This window comes from Lacerta agilis, chromosome 9 (genome assembly GCF_009819535.1).
Source record: "Lacerta agilis isolate rLacAgi1 chromosome 9, rLacAgi1.pri, whole genome shotgun sequence".
NCBI lineage: Eukaryota > Metazoa > Chordata > Lepidosauria > Squamata > Lacertidae > Lacerta > Lacerta agilis.
The window spans coordinates 17,302,442-17,324,304 of record NC_046320.1 but is presented as its reverse complement, the minus strand read 5'-3'; the positions used below and the strand labels follow the sequence as shown (position 1 = coordinate 17,324,304).

Below are 21,863 nucleotides of genomic sequence, written 5' to 3'. Positions count from 1 at the left end.
AATAGATTCCTGCCTCAAAAAATTATTTGTTGCTAAGATGACTATAAAAGTACAAAAATCATACTGATGAATAATGTGTGTTGTGCTGTCATTCACTGCCCTTGATACTATGTACTTTATGGCAGAAACGAAAAACAGAAGGCTTCCTTGAGTAGTAACTTTTGGCTTTTTGTGGGTTTTTATTTTAACTTCTTGAATCCAATATATATTTGAACAGTGACGCCTTGATGACTCAAATTAATGTCTTCTAGTACTGTGCAGGTGAAAAGCAAGAAAAAGTTTTGCTTTGTGCTCAAATGCCATAGTTACAATCACATAACAATTTTGTTCGTTTTAACCTTTCAGAGATTGACATTTGGTGGCATTAAATGTCATTTGCTTAGTTTCCACCTTTACTTCAGCTCTTGTTCTAATTCCCCTTTTGAAGTTCAGTGCAGACTAGCTCAGCTACTTGTGACTGACAAGAGGGCCCTGTGTGGTGTTCTGGTGGTTTCGTATATAATACTGCATGCATATGTAATAATAATTAAGGTGAATGCATATTAGTAGAGGAATTAAGCTAAATGCTTGGTAGCGGGTGTGTGAGTGTGAGTTTGGAATGGTAGTGAGCGGATGAGAGTTTAAAGGGGAGTTTGATGGTGGGACAGTTTGAGTTCATTTGAGAGTTGCATGGAGAGTGGAGTTAGTGTGGAGTCTGGGAGTCTGTCGTTGATGGTGTAAGAGCAGGGTTAGAGCACCAGTATTTCCAGTACAGTAATGATGTATGGAAGTGAGAGCTGGACCATAAAGAAGGCTGATCGCCAAAGAATTGATGCTTTTGAATTATGGTGCTGGAGGAGACTCTTGAGAGTCCCATGGACTGCAAGAAGATCAAAACCTATCCATTCTTAAGGAAATCAGGCCTGAGTGCTCACTGGTAGGACAGATCCTGAAGCTGAGGCTCCAATACTCTGGCCACCTCATGAGAAGAGAAGACTCCCTGGAAAAGACCCTGGTGTTGTGAAAGATGGAGGGCACAAGGAAAAGGAGAAGAGGACGGCAGAGGATGAGATGGTTGGACAGTGTTCTCGAAGCTACCAACATGAGTCTCACCAAACTGCGGGAGGCAGTGGAAGACAGGAGTGCCTGGCATGCTCTGGTCCATGGGGTCACGAAGAGTCTGACACCACCAAACGACTCAACAACAACATTACAGTAACCATTGCTGTCTATTTAATAAAGTGACAAATAAGATAAAGGCTGAAACCATATGCTTATGAATATCCAAGTAATCTGACAGCCCTTGTTGGTTATTTGCATTTAATAAATTATTGCATTATACCACACACCATTTATTTAGGTACACTAGGGTGGAGTAGTCAGATAACTGCATTTCCCAATTGTGTCCTCCAAATGTGTTGATGCTTTCCTCTTGTTTCTGAGTGGCCTTATTGGGGCTGCAGTCCTGTTGGCATTTGGCACCTGAGTTCGTCATGAGAAGGTGCAATTACAGGGTAATCCTGTATTACCTTTAACTTGCTGTTCATTTGCATTTTTTAAAACTTGTATTCTAGCCAACTGCAGAAGCCACAGTTAGCAACAGGGAAAGGATCTTGCAGGTATATTTTGCTGTGATGGGGGCGGCAGGGGGCTTCACATGTAATGAGGAAGCGCTGCCAGATGACCGTGAAAGAGAGTGCTGTTGGTTGCCTGCAGTTCTAAGTAACCTATGAAGCTGCTCTGTGTGACTCCTAGAAACGAGAATAGTGTGCTATTTTTATACCCTTGTTTTTTGTGTACTTTTGAAACATTGCAGCTTGATTTTGTGATTTGCCTTTCAACAAAAAAAAGGTAATTAGGTTTGTTTACTTAACCAAGTGCAACCATGGTTTTAAAAAAGGGGGTATTGAACTAATAAATTGTCCAAAGAACAAATACTTCCATCATTTCATTTTCCTGTGTTACTAGGCAAGTCAAGAATGTTCTCAGTGTGAAGAAGAATGCACCAAGCCACGACCACATGGGTGCCCTCATTCATGCCCCCTGCCTTGCCACCCTGGAGATTGCCCACCATGTGCCCAGATGATACGGATGAAGTGTCACTGCAAACTCACAAGCTTGTACATTGAATGCATGTAAGTAATTAAAAGAGGCTCTGCTTCAACTTTGAAAATGTAAATACTATGGAGTGTGTATGCTGCGTTAGGGAAGAGCTTTTCTCCCCCCTGCCTTTCTTCCGGGATGTTGGAAATGGATGCAGCAAAAAGCCTTTTCAAACTGGCTTGGAGGCAACTGTGTCTGCCCGCTTGGTCTTTCCAACATCTGCACATGATATAGGGGCCCATATCCATAGCGTTCCTATGCTGGCAGGCTGCTTTTAGCAACTGCCTTACCACATGCAGTTAGAGCCATTCCTGAAGGGGATTCTGCAGACTACCTACTGTCATGATGGGAAGAGAAACCCTGATAAACTGGTGCAACTTGAGGCTTGTTTGAGCAATTCTAACCAAGAGAGACACACAAGGAGGTGTGGAAAATGTTTGCCCTGGAGATCATGCTAGCCAGTAAAGTAGCAGGGACTTTTGGGCCACTGGACAGCCAGCTTGTAGGATCTTGACCTATATCCATGTTGCTGACATATCTTGGCATGGTGATGAACAACAGTGGTGGACTTTGAGCTTTCAAATTTCTGTGGTGCCCTGTGTGATGCCAAAATTTGCCCCTCCTACCCTCCCTTTTCTAAGTCATTGTTGTGATGTTCCCTGCTGTGTCCTCTCAGCTTGGCGCCCAGTGAGTGCAAACCAGTTGCCCTTCTTCCCTATATCTGCCTCTGTGAAGAAGCCCTGATGTTGACATAAGCACCACATATGCTAACCATTCTAAGATAACGTGCTTTCCCCCTGTCATAAGACCGTATTTACTGAACACACTTTGACCTCATTCACATGTAACACTATACCAAACCATGGTTTAATGCAAGCATCTTGGCTCCTGATGGGGAGATTGCAGCTACTTTGCTCTGGTTGTTCTGCTGTGCTAAGCGAAGCTGTGATTTGGCTTTTCATGTTGACAAACCATGGACTGTAACCAAGGTTATAACTTGTGGTATCTCTGAAGAGAGTGAAACCACAAGCCCGGGTTCAGTGAATCTCAGTTTTTCTCTCTCCCGCCTTGGTAAAAGCAGTTTGTTCCTCCTGGCTCTCTCTGTTCTTTTGTCAGTTAAGTGTTTCTCTTCTGCAGTCTTTCCCTATTTCTATTTGTTGCCGCAGTGTGTCTGTACTAACACTCTGTGTCTGTGTCTTGTTGTCTTTCTTTCCCTACTTTGCTGGAAAAAAGTAAACTGTCTTTCTCTCTCTGCTTTCTCCTTAGTCGTATTGTGCCTTTCTGTTTCTGTGTATAATTCCTTCTTTTCTTTGCTGTATTTTCTACTGGGTGTCCCTTTCCTATACTTTCTGAGGAGACAGTTGCCAGCTGGGAGACGCCACTGGCCGTTTTCTTCGCGTCCGCCATTGCCATCAGCGGAGCAGTGGCGCGGACAAAATTTGATTGGCTGCGGCATATAGTTGCCGTGCATCAGCTGTTGCTCTACCGCACGCCGCCTTTACTGCCTCAGATCGCTCCTGCGTGAGCCCGCAATTGGCTCTGGCCATGAGACAGCTGTTAGGGGACTTTCCGCCTCCATTTCAAACAGCCAATCCAGCTGCTTTAAAGTGCAACAGCCACTTTTTGCTTCCTGGGGGCTGGATTACACAACAGTTTCCAGCGTAAACTATTGCCACTCAACAGTTAAGCCGAAAAGTTCGCCTTCTGCTGACAGCTATTGCTATTTATTTCCTACTTCCAACAGCACTGTGTGTGTGTGTGTGTGTGTGAGAGAGAGAGAGAGAGAGAGACCTGGGTGTGCTGCATGGCTGCAGCTAATTATTGCCTTCTCTGCGTGCATTGGGGGATCGGCGGTGCCTGTTTCAGTGGGTTCCCCCCCGCATTCTAAGTGCAATATTTTCATTTTGCCTCCTGTGCTCTATAACTGACTTCTTTATATAGTGCCTAGGGAAGCAGGCCAGCCTACCCCTGAAGCAAAGCAAAAGTCTAAGCATTTTCAACCCATGAGCTATGCTGCCATCACATTTGGTTTGTGACACATATGTGGCATGCAAGGCACTTTTTTTTTTCATTAGAAGAAATCATTTAGTAAACATTGGTTGCTAATGAGCCCCATTCAGCTGCCGGCAAAGTGGCAAGAGCAATAGTAGCAAGCATTAGTGTTGTGCTCAAAACGTCCCCCAATAAAATGCAAACTTTTAAGAACAAAGTACTACCGTTTTTATGAGCTACTTAACGAAGATGAAAACATCCAAGAGTTCAGTGGCATCTTAAATACTAACAAATGTATTACGGCACAATCTTTTGTTTATTAAAACCCACTTTTTCAGATGCGTGACATGTTGCCTTTTTATTTGGCAGGATGTGCTCTCTCTCTCTCTCACGCACTTTGTAAACAGTGTGTACTTGTGCATTTTAACTCCTTTTCAAATGTTGTTGTCTTTCTCGATTTAACTCTCATTTCTTCAGAAAAATCACCTGTGCTGACTTAAAGGAAAAAGATGAGCTGAGTTCCTGCAAAAATCAGTGTCCAAAAGAGGTAAGTTATATATGAATTAAAAATATTTGGGGGATATTTAATAAGTACAGCGATCAACCTCCCCTTCTTAAAAATTATTTCTTTGTGGGTTTTTTTTACTTGTTAAACACTGGCAAAATAACATGAAGTACTTAAGTGTGTATTCCCATTTGCAAGTGTACTTTTATTCCACAATTTTCACTGTGCGAAACTCTGGTGGTGAATTGTTGTTTTTGTTATTCTTTAACAAGAATAGAGAATAGAGGAAAAAGTATATTATTCTGATATGTGTGTAATGTAAGATGAATAAAAATTGATTTAATAACCAAAACATTAAAAAATTGTAGATACTAGTTTTCTCTTGGCTAATATTGGGTAATTTGAATACAGTGGTACCTCTGGTTACAGATGCTTCAAGTTACAGACGCTTCAGGTTACAGACTCTGCTAACCCAGAAATAGTATCTTGGGTTAAGAACTTTGATTCAGGATGAGAACAGAAATTGTGCGGCAGCGGCGCGGCGGCAACGGAAGACCCCATTAGCTAAAGTGGTACCTCAGGTTAAGAACAGTTTCAGGTTAAGAACGGACCTCCAGAACGAATTAAGTTCTTAACCCAAGGTACCACTGTATAAGCATGCTACCTAGCTTGTAAAAGGGTATGTGGGTGGTGCTGTGGTCTAAACCACTGAGCCTCTGGGGCTTGCCAATCAGAAGGTCGGCAGTTCGAATCCCCCACAACAGAGTGAGCTCCCATTGCTCTGTCCCAGCTGCTGCCAACCTAGCAGTTTGAAAGCATCCCAGTGCAAGTAGATAAATATGCACCACTGCAGCAGGAAGTTAAACAGTGTTTCTGTGTGTTCTGGCACTCATCACGGTGTCCCATTGTGCCAGAAGCAGTTTAATCATGCTGGCCACATGACCTGGAAAGCTGTCTGTGGACAAACGCCGGCTCCCTCGACCTGAAAGCAAGATGAGCGCCGCAACCCCATAGTTGCCTTTGACTGGACTTAACCATCCAGGGGTCCTTTACCTTTACTTTTCCTAGCTTGTATACTTATGAACTAGCCTTGTAACAACAGGCAACCAAGAATTCCATGCAGGTGCATGAGGACGAGGGATGGAGTGCTTCGTCCCACATTCACCAGCACCCAACAAGCCATTATTATTATTATTGTTGTTGTTGTTGTTGTTATTATAGAGAAGTAACTTTTGGGGGCTTATTAGAAGGATGCATTAGCCCTTAGCCCTACTGTTAACCTCTAAATGGAAATTGCAGAATGCACAGAAAAGTGTACATTTCTTACAAAACGGAAGAGTTTAAGGCCAGAACATGCAGGGTTTATTTTCTCTTTCTTGCTGGCAAGGGGAAATTAACTCTTCTCATTAGGGCTTGGGGAGAAAAGCAAAACACTTGTTAATCTCTAAAGCAGAGGTCACCAACCTTTTGGGGCTCATGGGCAGATTTACAAACCAGAGAAACGGTTGTGGTCACCAAGCTTTTTTATCACTTTGATGTAAAGCTAGAAAAATACACTGTATAAGGCACACAGTATGTCAGAGAAATGCTTGTTTCTTGAGCAGTGAATAGAATATTGTTTTGACGGGCAGAATGTGGCATGTGATTTGAGTCATATTATTTTATGCTTAAGTTCCAAACAATGTGAATTAAATCTTGCTATAAGAAAATGTTAGCATTACATTTAAAACACACACACACACACAAAAACCACTGCTGACTTAGAAAGTTATGGTGAAATATTTGAGAATGATGCTTGATGTTTAACGTTTTATTGTGTTTTTATGTTTTGCTGGAAGCTGCCCAGAGTAGCAGCATATAAATAATATAAATAATACAATTAATACAATATAATATAATACTGAGGTCCAGCGCCGAGGGCCTTCTGGTGGTTCCCTCCCTGTGAGAAGTGAGGTTACAGGGAACCAGGCAGAGGGCCTTCTCAGTAGTGGCACCCGCCCTGTGGAATGCCCTCCCATCAGATGTCAAGGAAATAAACAACTATCTGACTTTGAGAAGACATCTGAAGACAGCCCCGTTTAGGGAAGTTTTTAATGTTTGATGTTTTATTGTGCTTTCAATATTCTATTGGGAGCTGCCCAGAGTAGCTGGGGGAACCCAGCCAGATGGGCGGGGTATAAATAATAAATTATTATTACTTTTACTCATGCAACTCAGCTAAAATTAATTGTTCCCAAGAAGTAATGGATGGTTTAAAAATCCTAGGAGAATAGAAAGGTCTTTCTTTATCTGGTGACAAAAAGATATTAACTTAAGTACCAGACAAGCCTCACTGGGGAGGATATCCCATAATCCCTGTTGGCTACCCTCTTTACCTCTCAGTGCAGGAGGAGTCTGTGCTGGTTTACATGAGCTGAATTCTGGGTGCTCCACTGTGTCTACCTGACTATTGCATATATGCTCAGGACCATGTTTGAATCGGCCCACGGAAGCGAAAATTGCTGTATTAAAAACTTGCTGAATAAATGTGCAGATGCTGATACTTAAACATAAATTTGAACTTGAAAGCATTTATATACCCCCATCTGGTTATACATTTGGTTATATCATGTATTGTATAATGCAAGTAGTCTTCTTGATTTATTAACATAAGAATACATTTACTAGCAAACTGAAAATGTCAAAAACAGACATCCTAAATATTAAAATAATTATGGCCCCTGTGACATTTTCCCCCCTAAGAAAAAAATCCCCCCAACCTACTGGAAACAAAAGCATCTCTATAAATCATGAATTCCAATGCAAAGCTTAGGTACTTGCTTCTGAGTTTGTTTGTTTTAAAAATACTATTTAAAAAGTATCTGAAAGCGCTTACAGTTATTTTTCTTTGTGTTTGTTTCGTAGTTTTGAGAAACAAAACTTGTTACTTCAGTTTTTGAAAAAAGCATACTGGAAATAATGGATGTTTTATCGGAATCCTCCCAGAATGACCATATTCAGGCATTTGGGGCGAACATGTGTAGGTTTAAGGAATATTAGAAGCTCTTTCAGTCCTTCTCACTGAATGCAGGAAGTCCTGAGATGGTGCCATGGTGTGGGGAGACACTCAAGGGCTTGCTGCAGCCAATCAGAAGCTGTGCTTTGGTTTCCAAATGTTTTGGAAGTCAAACGGGCTTCAGAAAAGGATTCCGTTTGACTTCCAAGGTACAACTGTATAGGTTAGGCATGTTTGAGGTGGGTGCAGAATTGGGAGCTGGATTGCTTATCTTTGATGTTGGAATCCAGTAGATGTTTGCAACATTTGAACAACTACATTCTGAACAGTGGTCATGCTAGATAAAGCATGACAAATGACAAGACGGAAAAGCAATTGTTGCATTTAAAGTGGATTGTATAGAATATTTCTTTGCATCATAGCTTCCAAAATCTTCAAGGATTAGGAGCAGAATAAATATGTAAGAAGCAAATGGAAGTCAACAGTAACAAAGCATTTATTTAGCAGTCTTGAAATACCACTCAGGAGTCGTACTGGTGCTCCATTTCAGACTATCATTTTCTTTCCGCCACCCCATGTTATAGTTGTCCTGTGGTCATCGATGTAAAGAGATCTGTCATTCTTCCGACTGTCCTCAGAATTGCAACCAGAAGGTTAAAGTCAGGTGTCCTTGCAAGAGACTCAAAAAGGTAATTTCATACTCTTCTGAAATCTGCACTTTTCTATTAAAATATTTGATTGATATTTTTATTCAATTCAGTTTTTTTTAAAAAAATTATGGTATTGTTATTATACCACTCTTCATAATAACTAACGCAGGATGGTTTTGTGGTATGCATTAAAGCAGTAAGTTATATAGGATAAAACTATTAAAACCAATAAACCGAGGATCAAACTGTGCATCAGTTAAATGGCAGAGTGAAAACTTTCTGGTATTTAAGATGCAACATCCTTCCAGTTTTTAAAATATCTGAGAAAATAAAAATGTCTTTACCTGACACCTAAGCTATAACAGTGGGTGCTAGTTCCACATAACTTTTGCTAGTTTTTTACATTTTAGATATTGAAATTATTCTAAAATCATTTAACATTTAATGTGAGCCACCTTGATAAATGGTCTCTGAAAAATGGATAAATAAAAATTTTCTCTAATGTGAACGCCAAAATTCCCATGAACTGCAGTGGTGCAAATATAATTCTGAAATGGGGAAAATACTATGGCATTTCTACCTTTATAACACATGGGGATTTTAGAGTGAAGATGGTTGCTTAGCTATCATAGCCTTAAAAGAAATCATTGCACAGTTAATTGAATTAAATGTGTTCAGACTTCAGAATTATCCTGGGAAATATATGGTATAGTTTAGCTCAAGTATGGCTAGTCCAGAGTAAGAAGAGGAAATACGTTTTCCTGGCCAGTAATCAGGAAAAGGCATATTTAATTACATAAAAAACTGGACCAAGAACAGTTGTTAAACTTGTGAATCCCTAATGCATTTTACAGAAGACGTTCTCATAGTCTCAGTGCAACTGTGGTGTCATCATCACCCCTGAAGCAGACAGTATAATGGAAAAATGACTTCCTCTTACATGACATTATTAATTGTTTTGCCAGAAAGCAATAATTTTCATTTTTAATAACACTTTTCTGAAAAAGAAGAATTGCTTAACACAAGTAGTGTCTGGCTTTTTGAGGAAAAGCAATTTATAAATGTAACAAACAAATAGTGTATAACGTCATCTTTTGGGATCTGAGATGCTCACGTAATCCATGCCTGCAACATGGGACCAATCTCTCTCTCTCTCTCTCTCTCTTACATATATGTCTGCTTTCATGTTCCCCTTTTTTGTACGTATACCTGATTATAGCAAGTCCCTAAAACGTCTCGTCTTCATTGCAGCACCTTCTGTCAAATATAAGGCTCATATAGGAAATGCTGGAAAGTCATCTTAAGAAATCAGCTGTTTGGTTAATGCATTATAAAGAACACAAAATGTTAGTCCATTTCAGTGTCGGAGAATTTAAGTTTAGCTTCTCCACTGAAATCAATGCAGCATAGAAGTGTTGAACATTGGCTGGATCAACCCAAAGAGATGTGGGTATTTTAGACTGGTGTTACCAAGGAAAGGGGAGAGACAAAGAAAGTGAAATGGCATTTGGTGAGGGTGAAACACCTAACAAAGACTCTAGTCCAAGCTCCTCACCCACAAAAGAGTATGAATCTCTCTACTAGTGTTTGTAACAAGGCTAATGGAATACAGTGGTGCCCCGCTAGACGAAAAACTCGCTAGACGAACGGCATTCGCTAGTGGAAGTCTGCCCCGCAAGACAAAAAAGTCAATGGGGCTGCCTTGCAAGACGGGGGGGGAAAAAAATTCGGCGCGAAAACCTCCGCGCTGCATTGCCACTTCGCTAGACGAAAAATTCGCTCTACGAAGACACTCGTAGAACAAATTATTTTCATCTAGCGGGGCACCACTGTACCCTGAATTTGGCTTGCTTACCCACTTCAGTGAGAAAAGCATATACTTGGCTTGAGTTGTGAAGCGAAGAGTTTTGTAATTTCAGTATGTGAAGAGAAGAGTTTCTTATTCAAAGAAGGAGCACCCACATGACATACAAAAAAAGAAAATCTAAAAAATAGATTGATAGGGAAACCTTTAACCTCTTAGTCTTTGTAGTACAATTATTGCTTTTACTAGGTTCTCAAGGTTAAACTGAATACATGCCTTGAAAAATGTATATTCCAGCCCAGTTTGGATGTAAATTCCCCAGTCCAAGAAATCATGAAGGCGAGCTCAAGCACTCCCTTCATGCCCAAATTTAGACCAGGCTTCCTAGTTAAAGTTCAGTTTCCCAATTTGGATGTCAGGAGAAATGTGGTTTAAAAAATGAGCAAGTCTGTTCTGAAGCCAGGCAGCAATGAAGAGAAAGCTCATTGCTCATTAGCACTTCAACAAACTGTGCTTGGTTAGAAAGAGAACTAGACTGTTGCTTTGTGTTATGTGAATAATCAGTTACCATGTATTAAATGTTCAGTGGTGAGAAATACATTTTGGAAAAGTGTACTTTACTCTTGCTTTCCTACCCAGCAGACTCACAGGGCGGCTTACAAATTTCCATCTAAAACAATCTGAACTAGATATCAGATGCTTAACTAATTTCATTTATTATTGAAAGAAAAGCAGCTATTCAAATCTCAATGAAATGTAGGATTGTGCTGAATTTTATAAGCATCTGATTTATGTAATTCGTAACCTAAAGCATTAAAGTCTTGTGACAGAGAGAAAAGATTTCTTGGCACTTCCCCCGTTCTTAAGTCCTATTTTGGGTATCAAAATTGATGGAATAGTACTTATAGTAGGGCTTTTTCTTAATGCAGTGTGTTCTCATGAATGCAGAGACTATTAAAAAGCAACATAAGATGTATTCTAGCTACACAGTGGCTTATCCTCAGTCCTTTAACTTTTTTTTTTCTGCAAGAACATCAAGGTTTAGTGTCAGCGCTACTTCAAGAAATGACTTCACACACGAAAGTAATTTTTTGTTGTGTTCTTTGGGCTTTATTATACTGCATCCAGGGACGCAGGTGGCGCTTTGGTCTAAACCACTAAATCCATGTGACGGGGTGAGCTCCTACTGCTCTGTCCCAGCTTCTGTCAACCTAGCAGTTCCAAAGCATACCAACACAAATAGATAAATAGGTACTGCTGTGGCGGGAAGGTAAACAGTGTTTCTGTGTGCTCTGGCTTCTGTCACAATGTCCCATTGCGTCCAATGTCCCATTGCGTCAGAAGCGGTTTAGTCATGCTGGCCACATGACCTAGAAAGCTGGCTGTGGAAAAACGCCAGCTCCCTCGTCCTGAAAGTGAGATGAGCACCGCAACCCGTCCAGGGGTCCTTTACCTTTACCTATACTGCTTCCACGAAAGCACGTCCAAGTGCAAGTAGATAAATAGGTACTGCTCCGACGGGAAGGTAAACGGCGTTTCCGTGCACTGCTCTGGTTCTCCAGAAGCGGCTTAGTCATGCTGGCCACATGACCCGGAAGCTGTACGCCGGCTCCCTCGGCCAGTAACGCAAGATGAGCGCCACAACCCCAGAGTCGTCCACGACTGGACCTAATGGGTAGGGGTCCCTTTACCTATACTGCTTCCACATTTGCCCTCCTCTTCCACTTCTTCCAAGGTATAGTTGCCCTGTTCCCTTAACATCTGGGGGCAGTAACTTCCCACCGCCTGAGTTTATTTTGAAGTTATGCATTTGTCCACCTCCAAAGTAGTTTACAAGAGCGTATGTCGGATTTACAAAAAACTTGTCACATAAATGTTGGTTATGGTGTGAACGTATCTTGTGATGGGTGTTTTTATTTGTAATTCAATTTGTAATACTACGGGAAGAAAATGGTTTGCAAGCCAAATGGCAAGAGAAGGCTTCTTCAGTTATATAGGAAACAGTGTTTAGGCATGTGTGTTTCGTGATCAGACTAATGGAGAAAAATAATATATTTTGTTTGGACCCTACTTCTAGGAGCTGCTGTGCAGTAAGGTTCGAGAAAACCTAGTTACGTTAGAATGTGACACAGTCTGCAAGGAAATGAAACGGAAAGCTTCTGAGGTAATTTTCCCTTTGTGGTTGCAATATATTCTCACTGCTTCAAGAGACTCATGCAGTTATTTTCTAAGATTATTGTGCAAGAAATAGAATGCAATTAAGTCTGATGTTCCCTGTTCAACAGCTGTTACATGTTAAACTTTGCTTTTTATGTATTGTGGAAAGTTTGTCATCTTGTCTTGCTGTTTATGATAAACTGTTAATACTATGAGCCTCTACACGTGCTGTATTAGAATAATGTTGCTTATGCCCCTTGTTTCCTACCTTTCCCCCCAGTTTGGAATGTTTCTTGAAGAAGGTACACATTCATTCAGTTGGGGCCCAGGGGGCATGAAATGGGTTGCCCTGTCTTGTTCACTTTGTTAATTTGAAGTTAGGATAGTGTAATGAATACATCTATTTAAAGTTCCAAAAATCTGACAAATAGTTTAATGCTCATGTGTGCGCACATGCTTCTCTTGATCTCTTACCACTTGATAACTACTTGGCTGGATATGAGAGCAAGTTGCATCAAAAAGAACAAGGAGTTTTGTGGCACTTTAATGAAATTTGTTTTGGCATAAGCGGACTGCAGTCCACTTCATTAGATACATGGTGTTATGCTGAGTTGGGGAGGGGGATTGCAAACAGTTGGGTCAACTAGAAACAACATGCAGAAAAGGGTAGACAACGAAGGTTTTATAATTAACAGTGGAAATTCACAAAGCAGCTGCTGATAAACACAGACATCCTGTCATCAGTAAGCAAATACACTTAGTGTGCCAAAATATTTTTGTCTGTGTTCAGTCCAGAAGTGATCGCATTGAACCACATGGTATATTATAATTAAGTTGTTTCATATTGCCATGTCCCTTTGAGTTCCTTGACCCAGGATAGCTAGTCAGAGGTCACTTACAGGGTGTCCTGGGAAGTTGACATGTTTCACCACTTTTGAATATTGCAGTTTCTGATGCCAGTTTTGCATCCTGTTGTTGTTGTTGTTGTTGTTGTTGTTGTTGTTGTTGTTGTTGTTGTTCCATCTGACTGGGTTGCCCCAGCCACCCCAGGTGGCTTCCAACATACATAAAAAATTACACATTAAAGTAAGGAACTCTGTTAAGGGATGGAAGAATTTGCATCTTCAGGAGGCATTGGGCCGAAAGCCACATGTGCTTACACAGATAAGAGCATGTGCAACACTGATAAAACATAATATGCAAAGAATGTAATAAGATTTCCACCTGACTTTTTGGTAATGCAAAGAGAAAAGAAAGCCATAGATCTGGTGAGGCAATGTATTCTGGATTTAGATTTCCACGAATGGTTTGCAGACATTAATGTACATACAACATATCTCCCCTCTACTCAAGACTGGATGTTGAAAGTTCTCTTCCACATACGTAACAAAACTTAATTATCCAAAGTGTAAAAGAGTGGTTCCCTTAACAGGAACAATGAATACCTTTCCTTCTGCAGTTAGATCATGACGATCCAGAGGGCAGTTGACTCGGAGGAGCACTGGTATCAGTGTGGACAGCCAGAGTGCCAAAGTGCAGTTCTGTATAGCTATCCAGGATAGAAATGTATACTAAAGTGGCTGGGATAAAAATAAAAAAGGACGGGAGAATAAGATATATTGGTCTTCCTACTGACAGCCCAGACCCATCAAATCATATTTGATTTAGCCAGCTTCATAGCTGCAGTCTTTTGCAGTCCTTTCTATTAAAAAGCAATGGGCCAAATCCCACATAGTTGACTGCCAATGTGATGGATATGGGGATGAAAGAAAGAGGATGGGGGGAAGTTGGAGGCTAAGTCCGAGTTAAAAGTACAGAGTTAAACTACAAATATTTGTAGCATTTCCTTTCCTTTGTGTAATGTGCTATTGTTTATTAGTAGTGGTGTAGTGTAGAAGGCTGGGTGTCTTGTTTTTTATCATGTTTTTGAACAATTTATTATGCCCAGTTGAGGGCCATTGGCTAACTAAAAAAGACTGGGCAAAAAGTCACGTGTATAATTTTGGCTACCTGAGCATGGGTGAGGGGAAAACTGTAAAAATTCAAATTATGCATGAGTGGAGGGGAGTCCTAGTACAGGTGTATGACAGGAGACTATCAGTATTTTGTAGATGGAAAGGAGTTGGAATGTGAAAAAGGAAATGTTTCAGTCTGTCTGCAAGCATAGCATTAGTTCGGTTTGGAAAGAGGGCGACAGATATGATGATGAATTAAATTTGTTTACCACCCTTCATCTGAACAATATAGGGTGGTTCACAACATAAAAATACAAAATGAGAACACAAAATACATAATAAAACAAAACAAAACAATTATACCCCACTCCCACAAACACTTTATAAAGGCCATAGAATGTTAACCAGCCCAAGGCCTGGTGATAGAGAAACGTTTTTGCCGGACGCCTAAAGGTATGTAATGAAGGAGAACGATGAGACACAAGGAGAAAGTGTTCTTAAACCAAGGCGTGCTTTCCCATAGCAGTGGGGGATTCAATTTACAAATGGAACACACTCAACAGGAAGCAAAACATGTTCTTATTCCAAGGCAAAGTTCACAAAACAAAACACCTACTCCGGGTTTGCAGCGTTCTTCTTCCAAGTTGTTTATAAACTAAGCTGTTCTTAAACCAAGGTACCACTGTACTATTCATGGCTTTTTATAGCACACAATTGTGCTCTTGTTTCTGATTGTGTACAGTTTGCTTCTGTTCAGTTAAGTTGGAATTACTGAAACCCAAAGGCGCTTGCAGTTCCTGTGTGAAGTATATGGTACTTGAAATACAATATATAATTGACCACTAAACGAGCTTCCTTGCCAGAGGACGGGCAGATGTTATCTCTTTATTTACTACTATTAATGTTGAACTGCTCAATATATGTGGTTACTAAGTGGTTTACAAAAAATGTTAAAAACCAAAATATGAGTACTTGCAACAAAATAAAGCAATGAAAAAGTTTCTGCACATTAACAAAAACAAGAGAGTGTGGTAAATCTCCAGGCAAATCCTGCATAAAAAGGGGCAGGGGAAAGGAAGTATCATTAACCCCTCCAAAAAATTGCACATGGAAAGGTGTTCCAGAGGCTGGGTTATACCACTGAGATGACCCACTTCATTGACGTCATTATGTGGCATTCCACTGATTGTATCCTGAAGATCTTAATGATTGGATTGGATGTATAGGGGGAGGCAACAAGTCTCTAAATATTATTGTGTCTGTGAAGCTGGGCAGGGAATTTTCAGTTGTGTAAAATAACATGCCCACCATTTAAAATGCTGTGTAGTTTAATTTAGGCTATTTAATTTAAAGGTGTCTTCACCGTATTCTATTCAGCGCCTGCTGAAAACAGTTCTTGTAAGCCTACCCAGATGCTTAGCAAGTTGAGGTGAATTTTAATTTGTTTTTTGGTATTTTAACATTTTGCATGTTTCAAAGTATCGGAATTCCCTCCCCTTGATTATCTTGTTTTATCTTTTTGTGAACCACTTTGAGGTTTGTTTGTTTGTTTTTTAATCAAGCGGTGCATAGATTTTTATGGAACAGAAATGGATAAAATACCATACACCACTTATAATACTGTGCATTTTAAAAAAAACACAACAACACACAATGCCTTACAATGTCTGTCTCAAAGTAGTTAGAGCTTGGTGACTTTCTCCTGGCCACTTAATGAGGTTCCTGGTCAGCTGGCTTCTGTTCCTTACAACAGTTCATGACTCAAAATTTCATCAAGCACACCACAATGACTTCTTGAAGGAGGAAGAGTCCATAATATAGTGGTAACAACATGCTTCAGAATATTCGGGATCTCAAGTAGCGTGACTGGGAAAAACCTCCACATGCACCTTTGAGGAGCTGTCTGTGGATTACACAATGCAAGTCTAGCTTATCTCAGTATAGGGACATCTCATATATTCACATGAATCCCAGGCAATAGCATATATTCCAGTTCATATAAATAACAGGTACAAGAGAGGGGGCTTTTCTAATGGCGGCCCTATCACTTTGGAGTTCCCTCCTGCAGAGATGTGCAGCTGGGCCCCCTTTGGATGTGTTCAACCACATTGTAAGTATTTGTCTGTTCCACACTGCCTTTATTTGAATCCAGATGCTGTCCTATATTTGTTTTTTTTTTTTTTTTATAAGAATTTATTGGCATTTTTCCAAACAACATATACCCTCACCCACACCCACAAATACAAAACAAATATGACAAATACAAACAGTGTCAAGATTCTTATAGTATCTTTCTAAAAAGAAAAATTTCTTTTTCCATATCTTGACCATTGACTTCCCCTGCCTTTTCACCTTCGATTTTATATCCTTAATCTATTTTATAACCATTTCTTCTGAGAAAAAAAAAAAAAAAAAAAAAAAATTAGTTCAATTATATATTTACATCAAATTATCTTTTCAACACCTTACTAGTAAATACATCACCATAATAATACCTCATCCTAGTTCTTCTTAATTCAATCTTATCAATTTCTTAACTTAATCTAAGTCTTAATCTTGCTCCTCGCATCAAATCTAATTCTTCTATCCTTAAGATTACTGCTAATAACATAAAAACTTGAAATATCTCCTTTCATATACAAACAAAAATATAACAGAGTATTGTTGACAGTATTCACCCTCCACTTTCGATTTGCCGTGTTAGACTACTTTAAATTTTGTTTAAGACTTCACCCCACACCCCCTCTGTCCATTATTCTTCTCCTGGTGGCATCGGCACTGAACATCCGTGTAACTTCTCTCTCCCAACGTCCACAGATCCAGGCACAGTCCATGTCTCTTCTTGCCACGAGTTCAGAGGTGTCCATCTCATCATCTCCCTGCTTCTTCGGTTCTTTGTAACGTTCCTTTTCTTCTTGTAAATACCTTAATTCTCTGTCCCTGGCCCCCGAGCTCGCACCCCGGGGACTGGATATAACAAATCTTAACGTCGCCTTGGGGCTGCCACCCCCAAAAAGCGAATTTCTTCTCCGAAGTTGCTCACTCAGTTCTCTCCATCTTTCCATCCACTCTCTCAGCTCATTAGCAAGACATTCTTCATAAGTGTCAAAAGTTTTAAAAGCCTCCTCTGTGGGCAATTGGTTCCCTTTCAGATCCCCACACAAGACTTTGACTTTCCTATAAACAAGTTCCACCTTCAAGGCAATGAGTCTCTGTTCATCTGTTAGTCCAGAGTTCAATACCAGTTCAAGGACAAAACCCAGCATACTGGCAGAGGAGGAGGAAGTGGGTGTTGTATTTCTGCTCTCCTCTTTGTTCAACGCCATTTTTCTGTGCTGAAGCGCAAACACCGCAACTTTAAATGGAGATATTTTCCTCTAATTAACTGCCCGAAAAAAGAGTTTGCCAGTCTCATGTGTCAATTTTAGCTACATTGAAACCAGTTCTGTAGCAGTAAACCCTCATTTGGTTACATTCTTCGGCTCGAAGGGAGGGAGGCAGGCTACCTTTCCCCTTCCCCCCGGATCGTTCCAAAAACGCGATTTTTAATCCAAATCTTTACTCACGACCACCGGGTTTTTAGCTCCATTCTTCGCAGGTAGAACTTGGACGCTCACCGCGGGCTTTGTCGCCGCATTTGCATCCCGGTTGGGGCATGTCCCCTGAAGCCCGGCTCCGGTTGTCCCTTCACCCCCACTCCCCCTTTACAGGGGGGGCAGGGGAAGGGTTCGGAGCCTCCGCGGGCACAGCCGGGGAGCCCAGGGTGCGGGACGCTCTTCCCGCACCCCAAACGGAGCCGCGGTGTTGATCCGTGGTGTTGTATGGGATCGTTTCATAGCGTTGATTCCTAAGTTTTAAATTGCTTTTATGATTTTAATTGTGAACAGCCGTAAGGGGGCCCAAGGCCTTGAAAGGCAGTATAAGAATAACTAAATAAATGAACAAAAGTGGAGTGCTGCTTCCAGCAATTAACAGGGGAGCCAACTTGGGCCCCAGGTTATGGGTGCCCAGAGCGTGTGACCTCATGGCGCCATGTTGTGGCATTACTTCATGACGTCATACACGCGCCCCTGCCTCAGAACATAACTTCTGGAGGAAACAGAAGTCAGGTTCCAAAGTTTTGGGAGTTGCATCAGGGGCCCTGCGGTTTGGGTGCTGAGCACCCACAACAATTTTTTTTTCTGGGTGCTGAGGCACCCAGAGCCCCCTATAGTTGGTGCTCCTGGCAATTAGTAGGTTGTAGCTTTTTATGTGCTAAGCATTATTATTTTTATATTCACACAGATTAAAGAGGCAGAGGCCAGAGCTGCCCTTGAAGAGGAAAAACGGAGACAACAGGTACCCACCAACTTAGTCTTCTGTTAAAGTGCAGAAAACTCTAGGACTCTAATCCTACCTGTAGTTTGGGCTGCTTAGATTTCAGTGAAGGCAACTGAATGCAGAATGATGAGCTCACAAAATTCTAGTTACAGTACTATTGTACCATGCATATAAAGTTTTAATATGCACTATTTTAAGATACAGTTGAAAGAAGATGACCCGCCCCCCCTTTTTACCACATTTATTTATAACTTTCTGCTTTCTTCCTATCCAGGCTGAGCTGGAGGCTTTTGAGAACAGGCTAAAAGGTCGTCGGAAGAACAAGAGAAAAAAGGACGAGGTTGAAGTTGAACTATCTGCATGGCAAAAATATAAGAACATGATTGTGTTGCCAGTATGTGGAGCTGCTGTCGTAATGCTTGCGTGGTTCATAGCCTACAGTGACTAAACTATTCCATTTCAAAACACCTCAATATGATTATAGAAAGCTAACTGCTAAGATGTTGTGATATAAATTAGGATTCAATGTTCAGTTGTACAGGTAGCGACTGATTGGCACGTCAGCGGGGCCCATGTAAGGCCGCCCCACCCTGTTCCACCCCTTTTTGTGATGTTTTTGGGTCAGTTCGGGATTGGCACGATACAGTTGTGCACATATCGGACACACCTGATAAGGTTGCTGCCTGTAGCTCGTTATAATTTTCCTGTTCATTTAGAGAAAGCTAGAACCAACCCAGATCCTGTACTTTTCTCCCAAATCAATTTAAAATACTGAGGTGACTTGATTGAAAGTTCTACAGTATAGTTGGTTGAACCATGCTAAGCAATTGTGCCAGATTATATTTTTTAAAGTCTAATTTGAGAACCACCGAGTACCATTCTTGTCAACATCCATTTGTTTTGTTCCACGTGTGCACCAGATGAGCACTTGGTAGTCATTTTTAACCTCTTGGCAGGTGGAAGCAGGAAATGGATGGTTTGGTACTGTCACAGATGACCATGCCTACTCTCTGTTGAAGGATGCTTGAAACTCTGATCCCGTAAGATGTAGTTCCTATAGCACACATGCACGCTACAGCGCAGTCTTGCATGAAAAAGCACCCTTGTTTGGTTCAGATCATATGCAAGGACTGGGTTGTGAATCATGCTGTTATATGAATAGAAGACAATGTTTTAATGTTTTCATCTTAGCTATATCAATGTGGGTCTTCAAAATAAACCATAAACCCATTCTTGATGCTGAGCAGTTCTAGTCATACTTTGTCAAACTTATCTTTTAAAATACAATACGGGTGTTCTGTACCTCCAAGATACATTTTTGTTGAAGAAGATATTTCTAAAGGGAAGTGCCAGATTTTTCTCCAGGACCTCTTGCAAAACTGGTCATATGCAAGTTGTCAATTTTATTTACCTTTTATTTCAAGTTCTATTTTTTGCTAGTAAAAAGAAAATAGTATTTAAGGATATTGCTCTCCCTCTGAAATGTAGCTTTCTGGAAGAAAATTTACATCAAATAAGTTTGTAGCTGTGTTTGCTGTGTGTAAAGTGGCATTCACAATTTAGAAAACAGTGTATGTACATGTGGCAAGTTAATTATTCAGGTGCGCAGATATGTAGAAAAATATGAAATGTCTTAAGCAGATGCTCTCAGAGCTGGAATTTAAATATCAAATCAAGTAGCAAATGTCCTAGCTAACCTGTTCAGTGTTTCTGTTTACAAATTGACACCCTTGCTTTCAACCCTTCAAAAGTGAACAATAAACTTTACTCCTGAACTACTTTTGTATTTAATTATATAGTGAGTATTGTCACATCAAATGAGGGAGTGCAAGTTCTTACTTGCTTGCTAGTGCTTAAAATGCTAAATAAATATTACTGATTATTAATTTCCTGTCTAAATTTGGTCTTTGTAAGAATTTCATAAATCCAAGTTCCGAATCTTGGGCAAACATCCCAGGTGAAGTCTGGTAGGAATGCCTTTTGGATACCTTCAAATAATCTGGAGTCGATATTTTCAAATATTTCCAGCAGTGGGTCTTATCTACTTATTACTATTACACATAGGATAAATATATCTACTGTACAGGGATATTTTTATCAGATGTGTGCTGGCAAATTCTAAAACATTCTTTGGAAAGGAAAACTGCAAAATAATGTAACTTTGGACTTGTTATATTTACTAAAGAGTACAGTTATTTTTGTTTTTCCATTGCTTTAGGAAAGTAACTTGAAGAAATCCATCCTGCAATTGTACATTTTTAGAATTCTAACTTGGTCAGTAGCTCACTTCCGAGCCACATGAATAATTGATACTAATATCACTTTAGGTTGTCAGATTTCACTTTTAGGATATGTTAGCATGAGTCATTTATTTTTGTACTGTTACAACAAAAAAGAGAGAATCTGTCTGTCAATGTAGATAAATCGTGTGAAAACTGATACCTGTTTGAGTCTTACTATGTATTATGTGTGTTAGTAAATCAGCATTCTCTTGGTTTGAATGTTGATGAGATTTGTTAGCTTCTCAACACAAATAACTGGAAAGCTAAAAGGTTTTCGCTACTTCAGCACTTGTATTAAAACATTTGTCTTTCTTTATGTGTAAATGTACCTTCATTTGAAAGAGAGTTGCTCCTTTAATGTTTTGGATGTTCAACTGAGTGGAAGATGAGAAAAGCAGGCAGAATTTAAGTGTGGGGTGAGGCCTTCAGAATCACTTGCCATTTCTTGATATACGTGAGAGCGTAGCTCAATTAGCAGAGTTATATACTTTGCACGCAGAAGATACCAGGTTCGGTCTCTGACATCACCAGTTGGAAAGATCCCAGTTTGCACAGGATATGAAGATTCTGGAGAACCATCGCCTGTCAGACAAATCTGGCATGGTACGTGGCAGATTTCAATGTTATGGCTACCACCAGGTCTTCCGCACCATGAAATAACATATTTTTGTACTGGGCATTCAGTTCAATATAGCATCTAGAAAATCTCAGCCTTCATCTCTTGATATCGTTTCTAAGCTATATGACTATAAAGATCAGAGTTGAAAGTGTGTGAACAGTGCTGATGAAATCATAGGAATTGTAGAGTTGGAAGGGACTACGAGGGCCACCTAGTCCAACCTGCAGCAATGCAGGAATCTTTGGCCCCATGTGGGGCTGGAATCCACAACGCTGAGATTGAGTCTCATGCTCTACCGACTGATCTATACTAGCTTGGGGGCAGTGGTGGTGAGTTGACTGGATAGTGCTCATTTAGATGGGATTTCCTTTTACAGCAGTAGCTCTTTTGCTTCTCAAAGCCAGCAGAATAAATTATACGAAAAAAGTAAATAGAAATGTGTTCATGTGTTTATTATTTTACACATCTCAGAATTCCATTTTTCTAAATTTAGGGATCTCCC

At 40.4% G+C, this 21,863-nt stretch overlaps 1 protein-coding gene across 2 annotated transcripts in view; it reads left to right on the top strand.

Annotated features, from left to right (window-relative positions):
- The window catches only part of NFXL1 (nuclear transcription factor, X-box binding like 1), a 55,368-nt gene extending 34,312 nt beyond the window's left edge, over nt 1-21,056 (top strand). For both annotated transcript variants that reach the window (XM_033159809.1, XM_033159810.1), the window contains 6 exons: nt 1,948-2,114; nt 4,552-4,621; nt 8,159-8,263; nt 12,106-12,192; nt 18,425-18,478; nt 18,735-21,056. In XM_033159809.1, the coding sequence (XP_033015700.1) occupies nt 1,948-2,114; nt 4,552-4,621; nt 8,159-8,263; nt 12,106-12,192; nt 18,425-18,478; nt 18,735-18,908 (657 nt within the window). In that variant the 3' untranslated portion in view covers nt 18,909-21,056. The remainder of the gene's footprint in view (nt 1-1,947; nt 2,115-4,551; nt 4,622-8,158; nt 8,264-12,105; nt 12,193-18,424; nt 18,479-18,734) is intronic.
- The last annotated feature ends 807 nt before the right edge of the window (nt 21,057-21,863 follow it).